This window comes from Hypanus sabinus, chromosome 1, assembly GCF_030144855.1.
Source record: "Hypanus sabinus isolate sHypSab1 chromosome 1, sHypSab1.hap1, whole genome shotgun sequence".
In the NCBI taxonomy this organism is placed as follows: Eukaryota; Metazoa; Chordata; class Chondrichthyes; order Myliobatiformes; family Dasyatidae; genus Hypanus; species Hypanus sabinus.
The window spans coordinates 61,398,479-61,425,786 of record NC_082706.1 but is presented as its reverse complement, the minus strand read 5'-3'; the positions used below and the strand labels follow the sequence as shown (position 1 = coordinate 61,425,786).

General features: G+C 43.0%; 1 protein-coding gene across 3 annotated transcripts; it reads right to left on the bottom strand.

Moving 5' to 3' along the window:
- Nucleotides 1-3,131: 3,131 nt before the first annotated feature.
- LOC132394303 (zinc finger protein 235-like) lies at nucleotides 3,132-26,473 on the bottom strand. Of its 3 annotated transcripts, XM_059970292.1 has the most exons (4): nucleotides 26,446-26,473; nucleotides 15,938-18,593; nucleotides 13,210-15,159; nucleotides 3,132-7,600 (listed from the first exon to the last, which is right to left on the bottom strand). In XM_059970292.1, exon 2 carries the CDS (start codon nucleotides 18,144-18,146, stop codon nucleotides 16,941-16,943), a length of 1,206 nt encoding a protein of 401 aa, XP_059826275.1. In that variant the 5' UTR covers nucleotides 18,147-18,593; nucleotides 26,446-26,473; the 3' UTR covers nucleotides 3,132-7,600; nucleotides 13,210-15,159; nucleotides 15,938-16,940. The 3 variants fall into 3 exon arrangements, with proteins under 3 accessions (XP_059826275.1, XP_059826257.1, XP_059826267.1); XM_059970274.1 differs by having other exon boundaries at nucleotides 13,210-18,593; XM_059970284.1 differs by having other exon boundaries at nucleotides 3,133-4,929; nucleotides 13,210-18,593.
- Between the last annotated feature and the right edge of the window lie 835 nt (nucleotides 26,474-27,308).

Below are 27,308 nucleotides of genomic sequence, written 5' to 3'. Positions count from 1 at the left end.
CACCCCCAACATTTGTGTTATCAGCAAACTTACTAACCCATCCCTCCATTTCCTCATCCAGGACATTGATAAAAATCACTAAGAGTAGAGGTCCCAGAACAGATCCCTGAAGCACTCCACTGGTCACTGACCTCCATGCAGAATAAGACACGTCTACAACCACTCTTTGCCTTCTGTGGGCAAGCCAATTCTGGATCCACAAAGCAATATCTCCTTGGATCCTTACTTCCTTAATAGTACCCCATGCATCCTTACTTTTTCAATAAGCCTTGCATGTGGTACCTTGTCAAATATCATCCGAAAATCCAAGCAAAGAACATCCTCTGCCTTTGCTCTATCTATCTTGCCTGTTGTTTCCTCAAAGTATTTCAAGAGATTTGTCAGACACAATTTCCTCTAAAGAAATCCTGCTGACTTTGGCCGACTTCATCATTCGTCCTCAATTACAGTATCCAAAAAAACTCTCCCTTCATACACTCTAACATCTTCATGAACACAGAGGTCAGACTAACTGTCCTATAATGTCCTTCTTTCTGTCTCCCTCTCTACTTAAAGAGTGGAGTGGCATTTGCAACTTTCTAGTCCACCAGAACCATTCCAAAATCTAGTGATTCATAATAGATCATTACTCATAGTTTAAGAGAAAAGGGGGAACTTCTTCATTCAGAGGCAGGAAAAGTGTGCAACGAGCTGCCAGAGCAAGTGGCAGGGACAATTTCAACCTTTAAGAGAAGTTTGCTTAGGCCCATGGATGAGAAGGATATGGAGGGCTATGGTCCAGGTGGAAGTTGTTGGAACTCGGCAGATTGATGCTTTGGCACGGACTAGATTGGCCGAACAGTGTTTTCCTGTCTTGTAGTATTCTATAACTCTAATGCCTTCACAATCTCTTCAGCTACCTCTTTCTGAACCCTGGGGTGTTCACCTTCTGGTCCAGGAGTCTTATCTAAACTTCAGGCCTTTCAGCTTCCAAAACACCTTTTCTCCTTAGTAAAAGCTTCCGTCAAAGATACTCCTGACTGTTTGGCATTTATGTATTAAATTTAAAGACACAATTGTAGTGGGTGACTTCAATCTGCAGGAGAACTGGCAAAGTCAGATCTGTGTCAAATTGCAAGAGAGGGAATGTATTGAATGCTTACGACATGGCTTTTTAGAGCATCTGATGGTTGAGTCTACCAGGGGAACTGCTATCTTAGATTGGGTGTTGTGTAATAACAGACTTTCTTGTGTAAATAATCAATTAAAAGGCAGTGATCACAATATGGCTGAATTCTACTGAAATTTGTGAGGGAGAAGCATAGGTCACATGCATAGTATCGCAATGGAATAAAGGGAATTACAGAGGAATGAGAGAGGTGATTCCCCAGGTGGATTGGAGAAGGATACTGGTCGGGATGACGCCAGAGCAGAAACTGCTGACGTTTCTGAGAATAGCTCATAATGTACAGGATAGATATGTCCCGCAGAAGTACTTCTCAAACAGCAGGACTAAGCTACTGTGGCTGACAAAGAAAGTTAAGAACAGTGTAAAAGCCAAGGAAAGTGCATACAAGGTAACAAAAGTGAGGAGGAAGTTAGATAATTGGGTAGCTTTTAAAATCCAGCATGTGTGGTTGCCAGTGCGCATAAGTATGGATTAGACGTGTTTAGTCAGTGCTCCTCTCCGAAGCCTTATACCGTGTTTTATTCATTCATAGACCAACACTGTATGTCTAAACTAAGTGTCTGGAAAAGTTTGACAGTGCCGAAGACAAATAAAGCCAAGACGGCCGACTGCCAAACTACCGAAGCAAGTGTTAACAACCGGTCTGTAAACAGCTTCTCCGCGTCTGAGATACGGCTGGAGAAATCTTAGGCCGTGTGCGAGGAGTTAGGTCAGGAGTCGGTTCTGCGCGGCATTAACCACCGCTTTGATGTTTCTGAGACCAAGTTCCAGACGCTTGTGGCCTCGCAGGATGATCTACAAGCCGTGTGGCTAATCAAGAACTAACTGCTAGCGACCTTGAAGCACGTGTGCAGGAGTTTGAAGTTAAGTATTCAGAGTTATTGAGACAAAATAGCCAGCTCCAATTTAAAGTGCATGACTTAGAGGCTCGATCCCGGAGACATAACATTAAGATTGTAGGGATACAAGAGGGCAAGGATAGTAAACCTACTGAATTTGTTTCCAGATGAATTCCCAAGTTGCTCGGGGAAAAGCATTTCCCATACCCAGTTAAAGTTGATCGCGCACATCGCTCTCTCCAGCCGAAGCCGGCTGCGCACCATCTTGGCATGTATCCATCACTTTCAAGTGAAAGAGCTGACCCTGCGCCGCAGCAGACTACGACCCATGGAGTACAAGAGAAACAAGGTCTTGATCTTCCCGGACTATACTAATGAGGTGATGACTCAACGTCGTGCCTTTCGTGATCTATTGCGAACTCTGCACGATGGAGGAATCAAGCACACCCTGCGGTACCCAGCTAGGCTCATTATTTATCATCAAGAGGGAAGAGCTCCTATAGTATACAACGACCCGATAGAAGCAGCACAATTTTTGGAAAGGAATAACGTACGCAAAAGGGAGTAGATATATTGGCACTGTTTATTCAGCTTATACTTGTGCCGGTTTCCATGTTAGGATAAGGGGAGGGACCTGCTTGTTATATGTAGTTTTACAATGCTGTATGCTGCACTGGGATTTAACTGCAGAGAATGTTCTAAATATTTCTGTTATGATAATGGTTAAATTTGAGTTGGTGTCATGAATGTCCAGCTTCAGGTGCGGACATTGGTTAACTCTCCCATTTGTTTAAAGGTATTATATAGTTTGTGCAATGAGTTTTCTCAGAGAGGGGTTTTGTGATAATTGTGTAATGTTAGTTACCTACCCAGCAGCTCCTTCTGGGATGGAAATGGGGAACTACATGTCTGGGTTAGGGAGACATGAAGGGGGGTAGGTTAGGGTGTGTGTTGCTCTTGTTTATGGCTCAGACATGTTTTTTTTGTGTATGTTCTATTCTTCTGAAGCTGCCAGTCATTTTGCATTGTTTACTATTGTTAAGTACCCCGTAACTGGGTCACTTACCAGCAAAGATAGAGAGGTCTGTTGAAGTCTGATGGTACTATTTTTAACAGTATTTATTGATAAAAATACACAAAAATAATATCAATGCAAACATACAGATAATATACGTCGTCAATACTGAATCTAAAAGCGCGGGTATAATAATAATCAATAAGAAATAGCTCTATCGTTGTCTACGGGATAATGTATTGTCCGATGGAAATATAGAAGTCACTCAAGTTCATTTAGGCTGGAGAGAGAAGCAGGGTTTAGAACTTGCCCGTTTTCCTTTCTATGATGTCGATCCTTTGAAATGTCGTCGGTGTCCTTTTCCTTTCTAGCTAAGCCGTCTTCCGTGGTCAGTCCCACCAATTCCGAGGCAAATGGAAAAGAACACACGTGGGCTTTCCACCGGCTTTCGCTATTAAACGCTGTCGCTGGATTTCTATCGTTTCTCCTGGTGCGTCTGAAAAGGGGTTGTTCCCCAGACCTTCTTTTATCCTTACTCACGGGATCTCAGATGTCAATCAGGTTGGGGAGGATGCCATCCCCCCCAACCAGCCCACGTTGCTCATTCCTTGAGGGCATCGATGAATAACACAGCGCTCAATACACAATTCCGTCTCCAAGAGACAATGGCCTGTTCCCGTAGCTTTGAAATCACTGAGGGCCAGGACATTCCAAACCCCTCTGCGTCTCTCTCTCTCTCTTTTCCTGGGTCTCCTGACCTGAATTAATAGCGATCTTGCGATTCTCAAAAAGGAGGGGGCTACTTTCTACCCTTCAGCCCCTCAGAGTTGGGGCGCAGGCGTAACACTAAGTTTGTGCTCAATTCTAATAATCTCGTTTCTATTCTCATATGCAGAGGCCATGCGGTAGAATGCAGCTGGGGGGGTAAAGATATTACAATAGTCTCGTGGAATGTTAAGGGCCTTGGTCATGTTGTTAAGGGGATGAAGTTTTTAGACGTCTCAAATCTCTATCTGCAAGTGTGATTTTTCTACAGGAAACCCATATCAAAGTAACTGAGCAAAACAGATTGAGGTCTAACTGGATATCACAGGTATACCAGTCATCATTTACCTTTCATGCCCGTGGTGTGGCTATCCTCTTTAGGAAAATTATTCCATTTTAACTCACTTCCATGACCACAGTTCCTCTCGGCAGGTTTATTATGATCTCTGGCACCATTAATTCATTTCTGCTAACTTTCCTTAACATTTATGGTCCAAACACAGATGAGCCAAATTTTATTAGGAAAATTTTTGATTTACTTCTGGATGCCAGTAATTCAAAAATAATAATTGGCATTGACTTCAATTGCTACCTAGATCCATATTTAAATAGATTGTCTTCCTGTCCGGCTTCAAATATCGTGTCAGTGCAGATCCTAAATAATTTGATTAAATCTAGGAATTGAGTAGATATCTGGTGAGTTCAACATCCCACCGACTAGGACTATTCTTATTATTCTCATGTTCACAAATCTTATAGTAGAATAGATTATTTTTTGGTTGACTCTCATTTAATATCTCGTTACCAATACAAAATAGAATAAATTAATTTCTGACCATAGCTCCTTGACAATGTCCCTAAATTTCTCACTTCCCAAACAAATCTATTCCTGGCGTTTTAACCCCTCTCTATTCGCCAATAAGAAATTTTTGAAAATATCATCACCGAATTAAGAGATTTTATAGAAATTAATGATAATGGCGAGGTGTCGGATTCCACACTCTGGGAGACATTAAAAGTTGTAATTCATGGGTATATAATTTCATATGAATCTGCTGCTAAGAGGGAGAGAGAAGGGTGATTATTAGAGATTGAGAATGCTCTCCCAACCCTCGGATCGACATACCAGGCTTCGAAATCTTCTGAAGAAGATAAGAAAATAATGAAGCTTAAATATGAGTACAGTTGTATCTTGGGTAGACAAATAAATAACCTCCTCTTAAAGTTAAGACAAAAGCACTTTGAAATAGGGGACAAGTCAGGGGGGGCTCCTGGCGTTGCAGCTTAGGGGCATCCAGCCCCTAAGGTCAATTCATTGTATTAGATCGAGGGCAGGCACCCTGTTAACTAACCCCAAAGAGATAAATGACTGTTTTAAAGAATTTTACAGTGAACTCTACACTTCTAAATGCAATACCACTCAATCTGATTTGAATGACTTATTTGATTCTCTTGTAATGCCGAAACTTAGTGACGCTGCTCGGGAGGACATAAATTTTGACTTCGCATTGGAAGAAATAACTTCTGCATTATGTCATTTCCATTCAGCAAGGCAGCTGGGCCAGGTGGATTTGGCTGTGAATTTTATAAGAAATTTTGTGATATCCTTGCCCCACTTCTCCTCAGAATGATATCTTGCTCTAACAGAGATAAAGTCTTGCCTAGAACATTGTACAAGGTCTCCTGATGAAGGGTTTTGGCCTGAAACATCGTCACTACCTCCTCCCATAGATGCTGTCTGACCTGCTGAGTTCTGCCAGCATTTTGTGTTTTTATTTAAGGCCAATATTTCCCTCATTTTAAAGAAAGCTGAACAGGAAACAGACCCGGCCAGCTAAAGGCCCATTGCACTCCAGAATTTTGATAGAAAGGTAATTACTAAAATGTTGGTTAATCGACTAAATAAGCATTTGTCATAGAACATAGAATAGTACAGCAAATTACAGGTCCTTCAGCCCACAATGTTGTGCCGACCCTCAAACCCTGCCTCCAATATAACCACCCCCACCTTAAATTTGTCCATATACCTGTCTAGTAGTCTCTTAAACTTCACTAGTGTATCTGTCTCCACCACTGACTCAGGCAGTGCATTCCACGCACCAACCACTCTCTGAGTAAAAACCCTTCCTCTAATATCCCCCTTGAACTTCCCTCCCCTTACCTTAAAGCCATGTCCTCTTGTATTGAGCAGTGGTGCCCTGGGGAAGAGGCGCTGGCTGTCCACTCTGTCTATTCCTCTTAATATCTTGTACACCTCTATCATGTCTCCTCTCATCCTCCTTCTCTCCAAAGAGTAAAGCCCTAGCCCCCTTAATCTCTGATCATAATCCATACTCTCCAAACCAGGCTGCATCCTGGTAAGTTTCCTCTGTACCCTTTCCAGTGCTTCCACATCCTTCCTACAGTGAGGAGAGCAGAACTGGACACAGTACTCCAAGTGTGGCCTAACAAGAGTTCTATACAGCTGCATCATTACATTGTGACTCTTAAACTCTATCCCTCGACTTAAGAAAGCTTTCTTAGCTACCCTATCTACCTGTGAGGCAGCTTTCAGGGATCTGTGGACATGTACCCCCAGATCCCTCTGCTCCTCCACACTACCAAATATCCTGCCATTTACTTTGTACTCTATCTTGGAGTTTGTCCTTCCAAAGTGTACCACCTCACACTTCTCCAGGTTGAACTCCATCTGCCACTATTCAGCCCACTTCTGCATCCTATCAATATCTCTCTGCAATCTTTGACAATCCTCTACACTATCTACACCACCACCAAAATTTGTGCCGTCTGCAAACTTGCCAACCCACCCTTCTACCCCCACGTCCAGGTCGTTAATTAAAATCACGAAAAGTAGAGGTCCCAGAACAGATCCTTGTGGGACACCAATAGTCACAACCCTCCAATCTGAATGTACTCCCTCCACCACGACCCTCTGCCTTCCGCAGGCAAGCCAATTCTGAACCCACCTGGCCAAACTTACCTGGATCCCATGCTTTCTGACTTTCTGAATAAGCCTACTGTGTGGAACCATGTTAAATACCTTAATAAAATCCGTGTAGATCACATCCACAGCACTACCCTCATCTATATGCCTGGTCACCTCCTCAAAGAACTCTATCAGGCTTGTTAGACACGATCTGCCCTTCACAAAGCCATGCTGACTGTCCCTGATCAGACCATGATTCTCTAAATGCCCACAGATCCTATCTCTAAGAATCTTTTCCAACACCTTCCCCACCACAGACGTAAGGCTCACTGGTCTATAATTACCCGACTATCCCTACTACCTTTTTTGAACAAGGGGATAACATTCGCCTCCCTCCAATCCTCCAGTACCATTCCCGTGGACAACAAGGACATAAAGATCCTAGCCAGAGGCTCAGCAATCTCTTCCCTCGCCTTGCGGAGCAGCCTTGGGAATATTCTGTCAGGCCTTGGGGACTTATCCATCCTAATGTATTTTAACAACTCCAGCACCTCCTCTCTCTTAATATCAACATGCTCCAGAACATCAACCTCACTCACATTGTCCTCACCGTCATCAAGTTCCCTCTCATTAGTGAATACCGAAGAGAAGTATTCATTGAGGACCTCGCTCACTTCCACAGCCTCCAGGCACATCTTCCCACCTTTATCTCTAATTGGTCCTACCTTCACTCCTGTCATCCTTTTTTTCTTCACATAATTGAAGAAAGCCTTATGGAATCTCCAATGACGACAGCTCTCCTCTTCTCCGTCCCACCCTTCTGCACCACAGGATCAGACTCAGTGCCAGAGGCTCTGCCACCGTGGCTCACACCTGGTCGGTCGTCCCTGCCAACAGTATCCAGGACGGTGAACTTATTATTCAGGGGAATGGCTACAGGGGTGCTCTGCACTACCTGTCTACTCACCTTCACTTCCCCCCCCTCTGACTGTCACCCAATGACCTGCTTCCGGCAGCCTAGGTGTGACTACCCCCCACTGTAGCTCTCATCTATGACTGCCTCATTCTTCCTTATGAGTCGAAGGTCATCCAGCTGCTGCTCCAGATTCCTCACATGGTCTTCTGGCAAATGTGACTCTGCAGGAGAGGGGAGTTCCCCCAAGACTGCCAAATCTCACAGGAGAGGCACATCACCGTCTCAGGAGGCATTGTAAAGACTAACTGGGAACAAGCTGGTCCTCCGCCTCTTCTCGTCGAAGCCTCTTGAGTCAAAGCCTCAAAGCTCCACTCCTTCACTGGTCGCTTTCCACATCTATCATTCATCCTGATCAGACAGGATTTATCCTGGGTAGGTTCCCTTTTTCCAATGTCAGATGCCTCCTTAATACTATGTATGCTGATCATGGGAAAGCTAGTGGGGCAGCAATTTTATCTCTTGAAGCACAGAAGGCTTTTGACCAGATTGAGTGGCCTTACATGTTTGAGTCACTGTACAGGTTTGGGTTCGGCGAGTCATTTATATCCTGGGTAAAACTGAAATACGCCAGTCCAATGTGTTCTATAATAACCAACGGTGACAATTCAACTATGTTTTCCCTACACTGTTTAGTTCAGCAGGGTTGCCCTCTCTCGCCAGCCCTTTTTGCCATTGCGGTAGAGCCCCTTGCCCTAAAAATGTCACCCAAATATTGTGGGTTTGAAAGTGGGATGTACTGAAACACTTATTAGTTTATATGCTGACAATGTGATACTCTACTTACAAAACTCAGAAAAGTCAGTCCCCCTTCTAGATTTAAACACCTCTTTTGGCAGACTATCGGAATACTTAATTAATCAGACAAAAAGTGACTTTGTGCCCTTCTCCAACATCTACACACGGGGTTTTTTGGAAAGTGTCCCATTCAAAGTAGTTAAAGATCACTTTACCTAGCTTGGCTTGGCAATCCCCCAAGATACTAAATTAATATTTAAAATAAACTTTGCGGAGTTTATCTCAAAACTTAAACAGAATATAGAAAGTTGGAAAACTACCTCTGTCCATGATTGGTCATATAAATTCAATTAAAATGGTTTCCCACCCTAGGTTTCTCTATTTTTGTCAAAATCTGCCCATTTTCTTACATCAGCCTTCTTTAAAGAATTGGACTCCTTAATTTTGTCTTGTACCTGGAATTATAAGAATCACAGGATTTTGAAAATTCATTTGCAAAAGCCCAGGTCTGAAGGAGGGGTGGGATTACCTGCATTTAGACACTGTTATTGGGCTGTCATTGCTAGGGCTTTAATGTTTTGGCAACAGAGGACTCCGGATAACTTAGTTCCTCGGGCTTCCTTGTGGCTATGTATGGAGTCTAACTCTGTTGTCAATTCCTCCTTGCCAGCCATGCTGTTCTCTAAGCTAGAAAAGCATGGGACTTCAAAAAGTTTGAGTTTTGTTTTGAAAAATTCCGTCAAAATTCCAAATCAGATTAGGAATGTTCTAAATTTACCAGAGACCTCTGTAGAAACACCAATCTGTTTCAATCACTCCCTTCTACCCTCATGGTCAGATAAAACCTACCATGCTTGGAGGGAGAAGGGTCAAGTTTCTATTGGAGACCTGTACATAGAGGGACAGTTCCCAACATTTAGTCTGCAGAAAGAGAAATTTGAGCTGCCTCATTCACACTTTTCTTGTTACTTAGAAATTAGACATTACATTCAATCGAAGATTTGTAATTATGAAATCCTTCCAGGGAAGCATATATTTTTTTATATTTTAAAGAACCCTCCTGACTCCAAGCATCTCGTTTCTAAGTTTGTATGTTTGTTTGATGATCGCACTGTAGCGTCTACTGTGAAGATTAGAGACGCCTGGAGAGAGGATTTGGGCATTGAATTATATGAAGCTGCCTGGGACATGAGTTTGTCTATGATATCGGCTTGCTCGTTATGTGTGCTGAACAAACCAGATGGAAATGAGGTCCAGAGCTACACCCCCACCCCCCAGGAACTATGCTGCTAATGAGAGACAGAGATGAAGAACAGAGGTAGAGGCATCTGCTACAGATAAGAGAGAGACAGAGACGACTGATTTATGTATTATGGCTTCTTCACTGATTATTTACCTTTTGCTACAAGGACACTTCTTTGCTCATTAACATTCTTGCTGAGACAGCAGGGAGTGGACTAATTTGATGGACATGAGGAGTTGATGGATAGCTGATACTCCATCAGTGGGGATAAAAGTCGGGTCTGGGAAGACACCCTCAGACACGCCAGTGGACACTGAAAGAGTGTTGTGCACCCACAGGAAGGTGGGGGCCTGGAGGATCAGTTCAGAATCAGTCTGGAGCACGGCGGATGAAGGCAGACCGGTGGAGACTTGTGTGTGTGTCCACCCTTGCCTGGGTGACGAGTCTATCACTGAAGAACGGTCTAGCGTGGAATGGAAGGGTCATAACCGATGATCCCAACGGTTTAACGGAACAAGAAGACGCCGGAAGGTTTGCCTGCTGCAGCTGTTCATCTCTTACTCGTTCTCTCTGTCTCCAACATTGCAACATAACAACAACTACCTCAGCACGAACTGAACTGAACTCTATATTCTCTTATGACAATTCATTTACCCCTAGACTTTGAAAGAGCTTGTTTTTTACTGTTATTACTCCTACACTAGTTTTTATTATTGCTAACCTGTTTTATATGTATATTGGCATTTTTGATACTGTATTGTTTAGTTTACTAATAAACACCTTTAGTTACAGTACCACCAGACTCCAATGTATCGTTCCATTTCTGCTGGTCTGTTAACCCAGTTACAGGGTACGTAACACTCTGTTAACGGCAGACACCAACTGTTCCAGTTTAAAGTTGTTCAACGTCTCCACTACTCTAAACTTAGATTGCACAGGATTTACCCTTCTGTCTCACCAATGTGTGATAGATGCCAAGGGACGGAGGCCACGTTGTCACACACCTTTTGGTTTTGCCCATTGCTGACTGGATTTTGGTCCAAAATATTCCACTGGTAGTCAAAGGCCTATAAAAGATCCTTCCCCTTGGAAGCTGATCTCGCCATCTTTAGCTGCTCGCAATCTATTTGTTTCTCTACAGCCAACACCAGTCTCTGATGTTGGGGATGATTGTTGCCAAAAGGCTTATCTTGAGGGAATGGTAATCACCCTCTCCCCCTTCCTTTCGGAGATGGATGGCTGATATGATCTCAGTCAGACAGATGAAGAAACTTAGGTTCCTGAGAATCAATTCAATTAAAAAATTTTCGCTATCTGGGATCCATTTCTTGTCTACCTGGACGAGGCTGGGGGCAGATGAACAATTCCACCCCCCCCCCCCCGCTGATTTCTCACAGACCTCAATTGCAATTTAATGTTTAGTATTTTTGAGCACTTTGTACAATAGGCATCCCTCTAATGTGAGGTGCTCTTTTTTGGCTTATTTCATTTTTACACGTTTCTGAGCTGGTATGTTCCTGTTGATTTCATTGGTGTTTTTTTTTTGAAAATAAAGAAATAAAAAAATGCAACAGGCAACTAAACAATAATATATATTAGTTATAAAAAATGCAAAAGGGAGGCGAGAATTGATATTGGACCACTGAAAGATGGGGTAAAAATGGGGAGGAGATGGTTGATGAACTTGATAGGTACTTTGCATCCATCTTCTCTGTGGAAGACACTAGCAGTGTGCCAGAGATCCGTGAGTGTCAGGAAGCAGGACTGAGTGCCATTGCTATTACAAAGGAAAACGTGCCAGGCAAACTCAGGTTCTTAAAGTGGATAAGTCACCTGGGCCAGATGGACTACATCCCAGATTCCTGAGAGAGGTTGCTGACCTATCAAGAATCACTTGATTCTGGCATGATTCCGGAAGACAGGAAGATTGCAAATGTCACTCCACTCTCTGAGAAGGGAGGAAGGCAAAAGAAAGCAAATTAAAGTCAAGTTAGCCTAACTTCAGTGGCTGGGAAAATGTTGGAGTCTATTATAACAGCTGAGGTTTTGGGATACTAGGAGACTAATGATAAAATAAGTGAAAGCCAACATAGCTTCTGTACAGGGAAACCTTGCCTGACAAATCTGTTACAGTTCTTCGAGGAAGTCACAAGCAGGATGGACAAACGAGAGGCAGTCGAAATCAGTTACTTAGATTTTCAGAAGACATCTGATAAGATGTCACACATGAGACTGCTTAACAGGATAAAAATCAGAAGAAATACTGGTATGGATAGAGGAATGGCTGACAGCCAAGAGGCAGCGAGTGGGAATAAAAGGGACCTTTTCTGGTTGGCTAGCAGTAACTAGTGGTCTTCAGGGTCAGTATTCGATCCGCTACTCTTCATATTATTTGTCAATGATTTGGATAATGGAATTGATGGCTTTGCGGATGATACAAAGATAGGTGGAGGCATTGGTAGTGCTGAGGAAGTAATGTGATTGCAACAGGACACAGAGAAATTTGAAGAATGGGCAAAAAAGTGGCAGATGGAATACAATATTGGGAAATGTATGATAATGCATTTTGGCAAAAGGAACAATAGTGAACTATTATCTGATTGTGGAGAAGGTTCAAACAACAGAAATACAGAAGGAAATATGCATCGTTAGGCAAGACTCCCAGAAGGTTAATTTACAGATCAAGTCTGTGGTAAAGAAGGCAAATGCAATGCTGGCATTAATTCAGAGTGAAAAGGAATATATAAGCAAGGAGATAATACTGATACAGTACTTTATAAGACACTACTTGGGCCGCACTTTGAGTATTTGGGACCCATATCTCAGAAAAACATGTTGTCATTGGAGAGAGTCCAGAGGAAGTTCAAGAAGCTGATTCTGGGAATGAAGAGGTTAAGGTATCAGGTGCGTTTTACAGCCTTGGGCCTGTACTCCTGCACTGACCTATGTTTAATAAATGTGGGTGTTCAGGGGTAAATCTCAACTGTAACACACTGATTGTGGAAAGGTCTAGATAAGGTGTATGAGGAGAGGACTTTTCATATGGTTGGGGTAGCAATAACAGAGGCACAGCCTCAAAACTGAGGAGCGACCTTTTAGAGTAGTTAAGGGGGATTTTATTTAGTCAGAGAGCAGTGAATCTGTGGAATTCTCTGACACAGACGGCGGTGGGGGACAAGTCTGTGGGTACATTTAAGTCAGAAGCTCATAGTTAGCTGATCAGTCAGGGCATTACGGGATATCCCGAGGAGGCAGGTGCATGGGGTTGAGTGAGAACTGGGATCAGCCATGATAGAATGGCAGAGCAGACATGATGGGGCTGAATGGCCTAATTCTGCTCCTATGTCTCATGGTCTTATACTGCTAATGTCTTGCACAGTGAAGATTGACACAAAATACTTACTACATTCAGCCACTGTTTCTTTGCTCTATTACTAACTCGCCAGTATCATCTTCCAGCGGTACAATATCAACTCTTGCCGCTCTTTGACTCTTTATATATCTGAACAACTCTTGATGCTTGATATTATCGGTTCACTTACCTTAATTTTTCATCATGTCTCTCCTGTGTGTTTTTTAGTTGTCTCCTGATGGTTATGTAAAACCTTTCAAATCCTCCAACTTCCAACTATTTTCTTGCTTCTTGATATGACCCCGCTTTTGCTTTTATCAAAAACAGGAGAAAATTAGTGGATGCTGGAAATCCAAGCAACACATACACAAAATGCTGGAAGAACCTAAGAGGCCAGGCAGCATAAATGGCAAATAGTAAACAGTCGGCGTTTTGATAATCTAGATAACTACACACAAAGTGCAGGAGGAGCTCAGCATGTCAGGCAGCATCTATGGATGGGAATCAACATTTCGGGCCAAGAGCCTTCATTGGGACTCTTGATACCCACGTATTAGGAATATCAACAAGCAAGGAAAATAGAAAGTAGTATGAAATAAGGAAATCCTTTGACAAAAATTTAGTTCAAGGCTTAAAAAAACCTGCCAAACAGAGCTCAATAGTTAACAAATACAACAAAGGCAATAAACACTTTCATCAATACTGACATTCACCATTTTTTAATAAAAATATCTTGGTCCCATTTCAATCAGTAAAATTTTCTAAGATAAATGAGAACTTTAGAACATACTATTTACATTCAAACCCTACCTTCGACCAGCTTGGACAGAAGGAGGAAGAGAAATAACACACATGAAAAAAAAATCACACAACAGTCAGATAAAACTTCTTCCTTCCAGTATCTTTCAAGGCTCGGACATGTCCAAAACATGTGAATTAATGAAGCTTCTCCACTACTGTATTAAATCTTCAACAGAAAGGGGATATATCCAAATAAAATCGAGACAGCTTATCTTTAGACATGTGAGCCCTATGAACCACTTTAAATTGTAAAAGGGAGTGACAGGCACATAATGATTAAGTGTTAACCAATTTTAAAATTTCATTCCAAATTTCCTAAGAAATTGAAGTCTGTAAGTGTTGTTCCCAAAGATTTTTAATTTTGTCTACAGGAACATTTCTCAGTCCTAGCAACATACCATAAATATTGGATATTGAACCATTATAAAAAGGTTTAAAATTAAAAATTACATCTAATAAGTCCTTATCAGAAATTGTAGGAAATGTATATGGTTGAGAAGGCAGAAAGTCTCTAACTTGTAAATAACGAAAAAAATGAGTTTTGGATAAACTATATGTAGCCGACATTTGCTCAAACAAAAGAAGACTTCTGCCAACAAACAAATCCTGGAATCATTTAATACCCAATCTATCCTGTTTTTATTCCTAATACATCTTTTCATATGCAAAAACAAACATTCTCAACTAAATAAAGTTCATCTTCAAAAATCTAAAAGAATAGAGGTTTAGCTTTACCAAATTTTAGGTTTTATTATCGGGCAGTCAATATACGAAATCTTATGTTTTGGGCATATTATATTAACCATGAGGAATGTCCAATATGGGTTTCTTTAGAAGCTAACTCTGTCAATAAATGTTCTATTATTTCGCTTCTCGGATCCTCACTCCCTTTATCTTTAAGTAAACTAACTGAAAATTTGGTAGCTAAACATACTTTGAGGATCTGGGTACAATTTAGGAAATTCTTTGGTCTATGGAGATTTTCTTTGTTTAGTCCCATTTGTTCTAAATATATTTTTTAAAACCTTCGATGACCAATTCAGTTTTTAAAGAATGGGACAGATAAAACGTTTAAGTATACATTTTCATCAAAAATGAACAGGATTCAGCACTCCATGTGTGTATATGCAATCGTGATAAGAAATACAGACCAGAAAACTTGAATGAGAGGCCAACTCATAAAAATGAATCATCACTATGGAAGAAAACATTAACCAGTGGAATGAGTGTGACCCTCCATGGGAGACATCCCAACGATCTGAGCAGACGAGATGTTGACAGGGAAGCATCGAGCACCTGACAGAGAGTTGGAGACCTCTTCCCAGAAACAGAGGGGTTCCTTGCAGAAATACAGGACAAGGTGGTTAACCAAAGGAAAAAAAAACTGAAAATACATGAAATACAGACAAACAAGGCAGTAAGTGCAGAAATGGCAAGAGAAACCAGACAGAATCCAACACATTCCAGGATCCTGCAGCAGTTGAACTCAATCTGATTACTTACAAAGGTACAATCAAGTGGTAAATATCACTCACCAAAACTCTTGCTTTAAAATACAAACTCATGAATGCCCTCCATCACTTCATCAAGGTACCATAAATTCAACCCTGATCCAGTTTGAGAATCAAAATCTTACAGATTATACCTTAATCAATACATTATTTCAGATAGGACAATCCATAATAACCATCTGGATATAATATTACAGGATAAACAAGCAGGAACAACTCCATCAATAGATAAAACCATTCCCAACACACATATGTTCCTTGACCAGTGGAGCCCCTCACCCTAGGTATTGTTTGTGTCATCCAACAACCGAAAGATTTTCTCTGCCAATCAGCTTCCAAATGTTGCTATTCTGTCATTTGTTGCCATGCCCACTGCCGATTCCCTTCCCATCATACGTTCTAACCTCAACCATCATCCACAGCCCCAAACTCTGCCCTGTGCAGACCCGCCTCTGGTTTCTGACCCTGCTCCACTGAACATCCTACTAATGGTTTTCCATTCTGCTTTCAGTCTTTAGAGGACAGTGGTGTTCTCTAACAACACTTTAGAAGCAAGGAAAATGACCCATAATGTGGAAATGAGTCGTGATTAAGGAGGTTAACTACCAATGTCATTCTTCCTCAGCCCAGAGATTTGAGGGGCAAAGAACATCTCAGACAGAACTGCTGTCAGCTCGACTTCTTCAGTCTGCAGAAAATTCAAGGGAGACCTCTTCACCCAGTGACTGTTTGGAACCCATCACCACAGGGAGAGCGAGAGATGAAAAAACAGTGGAAGCTTTAAATGAACTGCCGTGGAACAGAATCACTGGTAAGGTCCAGCTGGCCTGAGTTGACACTTATTAAACTCCAGTCCCATTAAAAGTGAATTTGCAGCAGAAGAAACTCCTTCCATGCCAGTGACCAGGCTGCAGAACTGGGTGTGGTGAGCAGCAGCAATAATTGCAGATTTCAGCACTGACAGTCACTCTCGAAATTATATTCAGCAACAGTGATGGACAAATATCCAGCATGCAGCTTATTGAAACTTTCTCCCCATGGTGAACCCAGTATAACATGCTGTAAGGTTTCACTGCTCATGTAATGGCCTTCCTACAATGTTTCACTGCTGAGGTAATGGTTTCTCTGTAGCAGCAATGCTTAGGTTACAACTAGAGATTACAGAGTTTTGGAGTTCGGGGCTATCCAATGACAGAAATGTTCTTTCTTGCGAGTTCAGAAGAGAGAGTTTCGTGGTCTTTTGCCGGGGAGAGATGAGAAGATGTGAATAGAGAGAATGGGCCCTTTTTCTTTTCTTTTCTATACTCTACTAATCCTATAGTCAAAGTAAGAATTATAAAGCTCAATCGTTTAATCACATATTGTGTACTGTTTGTTATTTTGGGGTACTGATTTGTAACGGGACAAATCGCACAGCATCGACCCAAATGAGATTTCTTAAGTTTGGCTGGGCTGGAGGGTCTATCACCCCCTATATTAGATGACTGAGTGAATTGCTTCCCACATTCACAGCAGGTGAACGACCACTCCCCTGTGTGAACTCAATGATGCACAATTGGGGGAGATGGCTGAGAGAATCTCTTCCCAAGCCGGAGCCGGAGATCGTCCTCTACCCAGTGTGAACTCGCTGGTGTTTCAGTAGAAGATATGATCGTGTGAATGCCTTTCCACATTCACAGCAGATGAATGGCCTCTCCCCAGTGTGAACTCGCTGATGTGCCTGTAGATGAGATGACCGAGTGAATCCCTTCCCACATTCATAGCAGGTGAACGGCCTCTCCCCAGTGTGAACTCGCTGGTGTATCTGTAGATGAGATGACCGAGCAAATCCTTTCCCACATTCACAGCAGGTGAATGGCCTCTCCCCAGTGTGAACTCGCTGGTGTGCCAATAGGGTGGAAGATTGAGCGAATGCCTTTCCACAGTCTGAGCAGGTGAATGGCTTCTCCCCAGTGTGAACTCGCTGGTGACTCTGTAGTGAGGATAACTGACTGAATCCCTTCTCACAAACTGAGCAGGTGAACGGCTTCTCCCCAGTGTGAACTCGCTGGTGTCTCTGCAGATGAGATGACCGAGTGAATCCTTTCCCACAGTCTGTGCAGGTGAACGGCCACTCCTCAGTGTGAACCTGCTGGTGTGCCAGCAGAGCAGATGACCGAGTAAATCCCTTTCCACAGTCTGAGCAGGTGAAAGGCCACTCCCCAGTGTGAACTGACTGGTGTGCCAGTAGTTCAAACGACTGAGTGAATCCTTTCCCACAATCTGAGCAGGTGAACCGCCACTCCCCAGTGTGAACTGACTGGTGTGCCAATAGGGTGGATGACTGAGCGAATCCCTTTCCACAGTCTGAGCAGGTGAACGGCCGCTCCCCAGTGTGAACTCGCTGGTGTCTCTGTAGGTGGGATGAGCAAGTGAATCCCTTCCCACAGTCTGAGCAGGTGAACGGCTTCTCCCCAGTGTGAACTCGCTGGTGTCTCTGTAGGGTGGATGACTGAGTGAATGTCTGCCAACAGACTGAGCAGGTGAACGGCTTCTCCCCAGTATGAACTCGCTGATGTCTCTGAAGGGTGGAAGAGTGAGTGAATCTCTTCCCACAGATTGAGCAAATGAACGGCTTCTCCCCAGTGTGAACTGACTGATGACTTAGTAGGTCAGATGACCGAGTGAATCCCTTCCCACAGTCTGAGCAGGTGAACGGCCGCTCTCCAGTGTGAACTGACTGGTGTCTCAGTAGCTGAGAAGATTTAGTGAATCCCTTCCCACAGTCTGAGCAGGTGAATGGCTTCTCCCCAGTGTGAACTTGCTGGTGAGCCATTAGGTCAGAAGACCGAGTAAATCCTTCCCCACAAATTTAGCAGATGACCAGCCTCTGCCCAGTGTGAACTGACTGGTGTCAACAGGTGAGAAAACCGACTGAATCCCTTCTCACCCACAGAACAGGTGAATGGCCTTGTCCCAGTGTGATCTTGCTGATGTACCTTCAGTTGAGATGACCGAGTGAATCCATTCCCACTGTCTGAGCAGGTGATTGGCCTCTCCCCTGTGTAAAATGACCGGGCATGCCAGTCAGTCAGGTGATAGAGTGAATCCCTCCCCACAGTCTGAGCAGGAAGGATGATCGAGTGAAACCCTCCCCACAGTCTGAGCAGGAAGGATGGTCGATTGAATCCCTTGCTCCACTTCTTAATTATCTGGTCAGAGACAGCAAAACAGGCGTGTTGTGTTTGAGATTCCAGTAGACAAATTCCTTGTCATTTTTAACCTGTAAAAAGATTTACAAAATCCATCAATGGGTAAAAGACAACATTTCAGATGAGATCACTTTAGTTGCCAAGGTGTGATCTGACGTCACACTGTTAAAGTGAGGTTCAACCCAAGTTGGAGAGAGAAGTTATCTTCTAACTGGGCATAGTGCTGGTATCTGGAATGACCCTCAAACTCTCTAATGCTCCTCCTGTCTCTGTAAGAATGGGGCATTTCTGTCATCTCCAATCTGTGACCTGGCTCAGTTTGACTCTCTCCATTGGTATTATTCCCTGTTCCCACTGAGCTGTATGGGTGCCTGGCTTCACAGTAACTGAAACACTCTAATGCAAATAGCCTTTGTTAACGTGCAGCTGGGATTTTCTTTTATGTACCATTAATTTAAAATGCCACAGTTTTAATGCCATGTAAATATCTCCTACTTAGATGTATAGTTCATCTGCATAGCTGTTAAAAGGAATTAGAGTGAGTATTAGTATTATTTAAGGTTCTTGTCACAGTCATGGAAAAGTACAACACAGAAACAGACCCTTTGGCCCATCTAGTTGGTGCTGAGCTATTTACATTTTATACTCCTGTACCTCTACCATCCAGGTACCTATACAACCCTCTTAAATGTTGTGCTATCTGCTCATTCCAAATCTGGATGACCATCTGTGTGAAGAACTTTCCCCTCATGTTCCCCTTAGTGTTTCACCTTTCATCCTTAACCCATGGCCTCTGGTTGTAGTCTCACCCCATCTCAGTGGTAAAAGCCAGCTTGCATTTACCCTATAATTTACCCTCATAATTGTGGTACACCTCCATCAATTCTCCCCTCAATCTTCTACATTCCAAGGAATAAAGCCCTGACCTGTTCAATCTCTCCTTATAACCCAGTCCTCCAGACCTGGCAACATCCTTGTGAATTTTCTCTCAACTCTTTCAACCTCTTTTACATCTTTCCTGTAGGTAGGTGACCAAAACTGCACACAATACTGCAAACTAGGCCTCATCGATGTCTTGAACAAAGTCAACATAACATCCACCTCCTGTACTCAGTACTTTGGTTTATTAAGGCCAATGTGCCAAAATCTTTCTTCCCGTCCCTATTGAACTGTGACACCACTTTCAATGAAATACAGACCTGTATTCCCAGACCCCTTTCTACTACAATACTCCTCCATACCCGACCAGTCACTGTGTAACACCCACCCTGGTAGGTCCTACCAAAGTGCAATACCTCACCCTTGTCTGAATTAAATTCGATTTTCCATTTCTCAACCCATTTTCCCAGCGGGTCCAGATCACACTGCAAGCCAAGATAAGTCTTGCTCGCTGTCCACTACACCCCCAGTCCTGGTGTCATCCACAAATTTCCTGATCCAGTTAACCACACTATCATCAAGATTGCTGATATAGATGACAAACAACAACAGATCCATCACTGATCCCTATGGCAACCACTAGTCACAGGCCTCCGGTCTGATACCACACTCTGGCTTCTCCCAAAGACAGTGTCTCATCCAATTTACTATCTCATCTGGAATGCTGAGTGATTGAACCTTCTTAACCAACCTCCCATATGAGACTTTGTCAAGTGCCTTGCTGAAGTCCATGTAGACAACATCCACTAACTTACCTTCATCCACGTTCCTGAGAACTTCAATGAGAAATTCTGTAAGATTGGTTAGATATGACCTGTCATGCACAAAGCCATTCTGTCTATCCTTAATTAGTCCACATCTATCCAAATACTTATATATCCGGTTCCTGCACATACACTCCAAGAACTTCGCCACTACTGATGTCAAGCTCACCAAACTATAATTTCCTGGTTTATTTTTAGAGACTTTCTTTAACAGCGGAACAACATTGGCTGTCCTCCAACCCTCCAGTACCTCACCTGTCACTAAGGATTATTTAAATATCTGTGCTTGGGCCCCGACAATTTCTGCACTTGTCTTCCGCAGGGTCCTAGGGAGCAACTTGTCAGGCCCTGGGGATTTATCCACGTTAATTTGCCTTAAGACAGCAAACGCCTCCACCTCTGTAATCTGTACAGGGTCCATGAAGATGATGCTGCTTTGCCTCACTTCCATAGACTGTGTCTAACTCCTGAGTAAATACGGATGCAAAAATATATTTAAAATCTGCCCCATCTATTTTGTCTTCAGTATGGATTACCAATCTAATCTTCTAGAGGACAGATTTCGTCACCTGCAGTCTTTTTGCTCTTCACATATCCACAGAATCCCTGAGGATTCTGCTTCACCTTGTCTGCTGGGGCAACCTTAAGCCTTCTTTGTCTTTCATAAATGTTCACTTGAATTTCCTATACTTCGTAACTACCTCATTTGTTTCTATCTGCCTGTACCTGGTATGCACCTCCTTGTTTGTAAAAAGGGTTGTAAATTTAGTCAGCTCCATCTTGGGTACAAGCCTACAAAGTACAAGCGTCCCCTGCTTTCCGAACGTTTGCTTTACAACATTTTGCTTTTACAAAAGACATACATTAGTACCTGTTTTCATTAACTGAAAGAGGATTTTCACTTTTGCGGAAAAAGACGCCCGCTTTAAACTTGTGTTTATCCTGAGAAAGACTACCATGACCATGAAGCCTCATCCATTCAAATTGGGGCCTCGTCTTGAGATTTGATACCAAATTGGGGGGGGGGGGCAGTGAATCGGGTTATAAGTCCATTATTTGTTCTGGTTGTGTGGGTAGCCAGACAGGAAACCAGCAAAGATGGATGTAGACGAATTTATACAAAACCCAACTTTGAAGGCGCTAGGGAGTGCCAAAAGATGGACTTGGTGAATATTGCGAAAGGTTTAAATCTCACAGAGGTGAAGTCGTCAATGATAAAGTGGGCAGAAGGGTGCAAGGTTGCCCATGTCCCCCTCCCCTGGGAGAATTACAAACTATTACTGTGGCCAGGCTGTTAATGAGAGAGAAAGAGATGGAACAAAACATACTGGGACTGGAACATTTGCTTCAGACAAGGGCGAGATAACACCAGGGGAGAGAGACCATATTATGACTCCTGTAAGACTCACGGCTCTGGAGAGGGCACTATTCTATTCATTAAAATTCCTCAGTGGACAGCCGGAGTGGGCTGGTTTGATGGGCTAAGCCATTCAAAACTGACTGATACCTGAGACCCCGTGAGTAGGGATAAAAGTGAGGTCTGGGGAAGCACCCCTCAGACGCACCAAGAGACACACTAGTGAGCTCTGCTTAAGTGTTGGAACCCACGAGAAAGTGTGGGGCATCGGAGACCGAATGAAGGATTGGTCAATTTTAACTCACAGTGTTTATAGCAGGGCCGGTGGGGGCTTGTGTGTGTGTCCACCATTGCCTGGGTGACGAGTCCACCATAGAAGAACAGTCTAGCTAAAGGACACAGGGGTCATACCTGAATGGCCACAACAACACATTGATAGATCAAGATCGTAAAGGAAGGTTTGACTGGCTGTCACTGTTTGATCTCTCTCTCTCTCCAACAATTACAACACATCGACCAACAACTACCTCAGCCTGTATGAACTGAACTGAACTTTATACTCACATATGACAATTCATTATTCCCTAGACAACGACAGAGCTTGTTTATTATTGATTATTATTATACCCACACTTCTAGGTTTAGTATTGCTAACGTGTATTATCTGTATATTGGCATTGTTGAATTTGATTTGTATATTTTTACTAATAAACACTGTTTTGAAAATTGTACCAGACTCCAGCGGACACTTCTATCTTTGCTGGTAAGACACCCAGTTACGGGGTACGTAACAAAGACCATGACCATGTATACGCATGTGTGTATGTGAGCAGGCTTGTACCTGCCGATTGTTTTTCTACAAATCGGTTTTGGCTCCATTTTCCCAATTATGGTAAGTGAAACTACACTGTACATAGATTATTTCTACTTTATATAGACTGTGTAGTTATCATATCTTTCCTGCTTTTATGTTCGTGTTATTTTAGGTTTTATGTGCTATGTGGTATGATTTGGTAGGTTATTTTTTGGGTCTGGGAACGCTCAAAAATTTTCCCATATAAATTAATGGTAATTGCTTCTTTGCTTTACGTCATTTCGGCTTACGAACGGTTTCATAGGAACACTCCACCTTTAGTGGGGGAAACCTGTACTCAGGACATCTTTAAGGAACAGTGTCTCAGAAAGACATTATTAAAGAGCTCCAGCACCCAGGGCATGCCCTTTTCTCACTGTTACCATCACGTAGGAGGTATAGAAGCCTGAAAGCACACTCAGCAATTCAGGAACTGCTTCTTCCCCTCCGCCGCCTAATTCCTAAATGGACATTGAACCCCTGGACAGTACCTCACTTTTTTAATGTACATTATTTCTGTTTTTTAGCAAAAGATTTTATATATATATATATATTCGATAAAGAATAATGAATATGTTTTATTTATTTATTTATTATTTCTTTGTTATTATGAATTGGATTGAACTGCTGCTGTTAAGTTAACAAGTTTCAGGATACATGTTGGTGATAATAAACTCGATTCTGATTCTGAGTTTATTTTGATCTGGGAGAGGAAAGCCAAAGGGATGATAGAGTACTCGTTAGTTTTGGGAACAAAGCATCTGTAGGTCTGAACTTACCACTATCCAGGACATTTACAAAGGCAGGTGTGTAAAAAGAATCCAAAGGATCATTGGGAACCCAAGTCATTCCAGTCACAAACTGTTCCAGCTGCTACCATCCGGGAAATGGTACCGCAGCATAAATACCAGGAACAACAGGGTCAGGAACAGCTTCTTCCACCAAGCCATCAGATTGATTAATTCATGCCAATAGTGGCACTAGCAAGCCTTACCACTAGGACATTAGTCCCCTTCTAGGTCTGTTCCCCGAACTAATTACGTATCAGCCCTTTGACTTTCCACTGTCAGGTAATACACCCCCCCCCCCCACCCCCCAGCAGTGTCTAAAGTGATCTACCTGTTGTTGTGTGGGATGGCCACAAGAGTACTCTGCAATGGTTATTTAACCTCATTCCCATTCCTGACTCTCACCCAGTTTCCTGTGTTCTGCAGCTTGGGTGTAACTCACCTCTCTTCATGTCATGTCTATCTCCACCCTCCAACTCAGAGTAGATAAATCCCCAGGACCTGACAGGGTCCCTCGGACCCTGAAGGAGACTAGTGTTGAAATTGCAGGGGCCCTGGCAGATATATTTGGAATGTTGGTATCTATGGGTGAGGTGCTGGAACATTGGAAGATAGCTCATGTTGTTCCGTTGTTTAAAAAAGGCTCTAAAAGTAATTTGGGAAATTATAGGCCAGTAAGTTTGACGTCGATATTAGGTAAATTATTGGAAGGAGTACGAAGAGATAGGATCTACAAGTATTTAGAAAGACAGGGGCTCATTAGGGAGAGTCAACACAACTTTGTGCGTGGTAGGTCATGTTTAACAAATCTATTAGAGTTTTTCGAGGAAGTTACCAGGTAAGTGGATGAACGGAAGGCAGTGGATATTGTCTACGTGGACTTCAGTAAGGCCTCTGACAAGGTCCCGCATGGGAGGTTAGTTAGGAAGATTCAGTCGCTAGGTATACATGGTGAGGTAGTAAATTGGATTAGACACTGGCTCAATGGGAGAAGCCAGAGAGTGGTAGTGGAGGATTGCTTCTCTGAGTGGAGGCCTGTGACTAGTGGTGTGCCACAGGGATCAATGCTGGTTCCATTGTTATTTGTCATCTATATCAATGATCTGGATGATATTGTGGTAAACTGCATCAGCAAATTTGCTGATGACACAAAGATTGTAGGTGTAGTGGACAGTGAAGAAGGTATTCAAAGTTTGCTGAGGGATTTGGACCAGCTGGGAAAATGGGCTAAAAATGACAGATGGAGTTTAGTACAGACAAGTATGAGGTATTGCACTTTGGAAGGAAAAACCAAGGTAGATCATAAAAGGTAAATGGTAGGAAACTGAAGAGTGCAGTAGAACAGAGGGATCTGGGAATACTGATACAAAATTCCCTAAAAGTGGTGTCACAGGTAGATAGGGTCATAAAGAGAGCTTTTGGTACATTGGCCTTTATAAATCAAAGTACTGAGTGTGGGAATTGGAATGTTATGGTGAGGTTGTATAAGACATTTCTGAGGCCAAATTTGGGGTATTGTGTGCAGTTTTTGTCACCGCAGTACAGAAAGGATATTAATAAGGTTGAAAGTGTGCAGAGAAGGTTTACAAGGAAGTTGCAGGGACAGAGGTATATAAAATTATGATGGTTATAGATAGAGTTAATCCAAGCAGGCTTTTTCCACTGAGGCTAGGGGAGAAAAAAAAAACAGAGAACATGGGTTAATGGGTTAAGGGTGAAGGAGGAGAAGTTTAAAGGGAACAATAAGGGGTGCTTCTTCACACAGTGAATGTGGAATGAGCTGCCAGATGAAGTTGTAAATGTGGGCTCACTTTTAACATTTAAGAAAAACTTGGACAGGTATATGGATGAGAGGTGTATGGAGGGATATGGCCCAGGTGCAGGTCCGTGGGACTAAGCAGAAAAATGGTTCGGCACAGCCAAGAAGGGCCAAAAGGCCTGTTTCTGTGCTATAATGTTCTATGGTTCTAACTCCTGGATGATCTGGAATTCATCCATTTCCAGCTCCAACTCCTTAAAGTGCAGGGTTACAAGCTGCAGCTGGATGCACATCTTGTAGGTCAGGGACACTGGAGGCCTCCCCACCTTCCCACCAATGTCCCCTCCAATTTGTAATGACCAGTGGGCAGAAATATCTTATACTGTGCATTTTTTTTTGCATGGTGACAACATGTGCACTCTGAATTTTATATACACAGGTATTCATTTCAACAGCTAGCAAATCACTATCAATAAGAACTTTGATCTCCCCTGGGTTTGATTGAATTCATCTGCACTCTCACACAACCTATGTAGCAGGCCTGTAGCTGGTAATGAAGGATTTTCTCACCAGAGCTTTTACACATTGTCAATATGTGATTTGCTTGCTAAATTATGTTTTTAAAAAGTCAGATTTCCAAATATCACTCCACTTCTTCCCACTTGCAAATTCTCCAGCAACTTTTGCATTGCCACCACACACACAGGTAACACCAGTTTCTGTATTGTACAGAAATATTTCCCCTGAACTCTCCCCCAGGTGACCGACGGCATTGAACTCAATATTGGCAATGCCAATGAATATGAAGGGAAGATCAGTAGTCTGTCTCATTGGAGTCTGGCACATTTGTGATGTGAAAGCTACTAGTTGCCCAGGGCAAAGGCATTTGATATCATTATATACCCAGAGAGAATGAGTCAAAACATGTTCTCACGGGTAGAAAAGTCCCGAGCAAGAGGAGATAGAACAAGCAACACACACAAAATACCGGAGGAACTCAGCAGGCCAAACAGCATCTATGAAAAAGAGTACTAATGCTGAGTTCCTCCGGCATTTTGTGTGTGTTGCTTAGATTTTCAGCATCTGCAGATTTTCTCTTGTTTGTGATCGGAGGTTGAACAAAGGTGATTTTCTCCGCTGGATTCTGCTCCCTTTTCCGAGTTCCTAATCCTTTCATTTAGACAGCTGGAGCTCAGTTCTGTCTAAGAGATCCATCAGTTCCCATTCCCTCATCAGCCGGAAGCTCCCCCGGGCCCGTGCAGAGATTGTGGGGCTGAGAGAGAGGGGCGAGAGAAGGACTGGGCCGGGATTGCGAGCTACGGTGCTCGAAATTCAAAGCAATTGTCCCTCGGTCGGTGTTCAAGCCCCCCTCCCCCATTCCCCCTTCCCCCTTCCCCCTTCCCCCTTCCCCCTTCCCCCTTCCCCCTTCCCCCTTCCCCATCTCGCCGGAGATCCGTTATTACCTGCAGTCGCCCTCCTGAGGCCTTTTGGGTATTGCGCGCAGGCGTGAAAATCGGTAACGTCACAACCCTGACGCCTGCGCATTTGATCGAAGCGCTGGCTATTAACGCAGGGCTTTCTGGGTAATTACGGTGCCATTAAAGATTTTTGCAAGCACCGGTTCCATGGCCATACCTCAGTTTTTTTTTGTGTGTATAGAAAATTCACTAGCTGTTTTAACGCAGAAAGCGGCTCACATAAACAATATCAACGTGCATTTAATGCCAAAGTACAATCCTCTTACAAATGTAGATATAAAACACAAGAGATTCTGCAGTTGCTGGAAATACAGTACAGAGACGCACACACACAAAATTCTGGAGGAACTCTGCAGTTCAGGCAGCAACTGAGCAGAGGAGTGCACAGTCTGATGGGGCTCGGCCTAAATGTTGTCTATTTACTCTCCACGTTTGCGGCCTGATCTGTTGATTTCCTCCAGCATTTTGCAAAAATTAACCACCTTTTTTTTAAACAATCAAACTGTTCCAAAATGTTTCTGATTTTTCATTTGTAGCCACATCCTGCTGGTCTGATTCCTGTTCCTCTTCCACCTTGTAAACTCTAGGTCCCGTTTCTTTCTGGAGCCCCAAAGCCCTGACACAAGCAGATAACTCTTTGACTTCTGACTCTGCTCCATCGAAGGTTCACTCGCTAGACTGCTGTCAGACTTTAGAGGCGCATTGCAACAACCCAGCCGTCTGAGGCACAGTCCTTTGAAATGAGTGAAAATAACACAAAACATTGAAAAGAGCGAGGAGAAGGAGTTTAACCAACTTCATCCAGAGCCCTGAAGGACGTCAAAACCACAGTGAGCTCATCGTCTTAT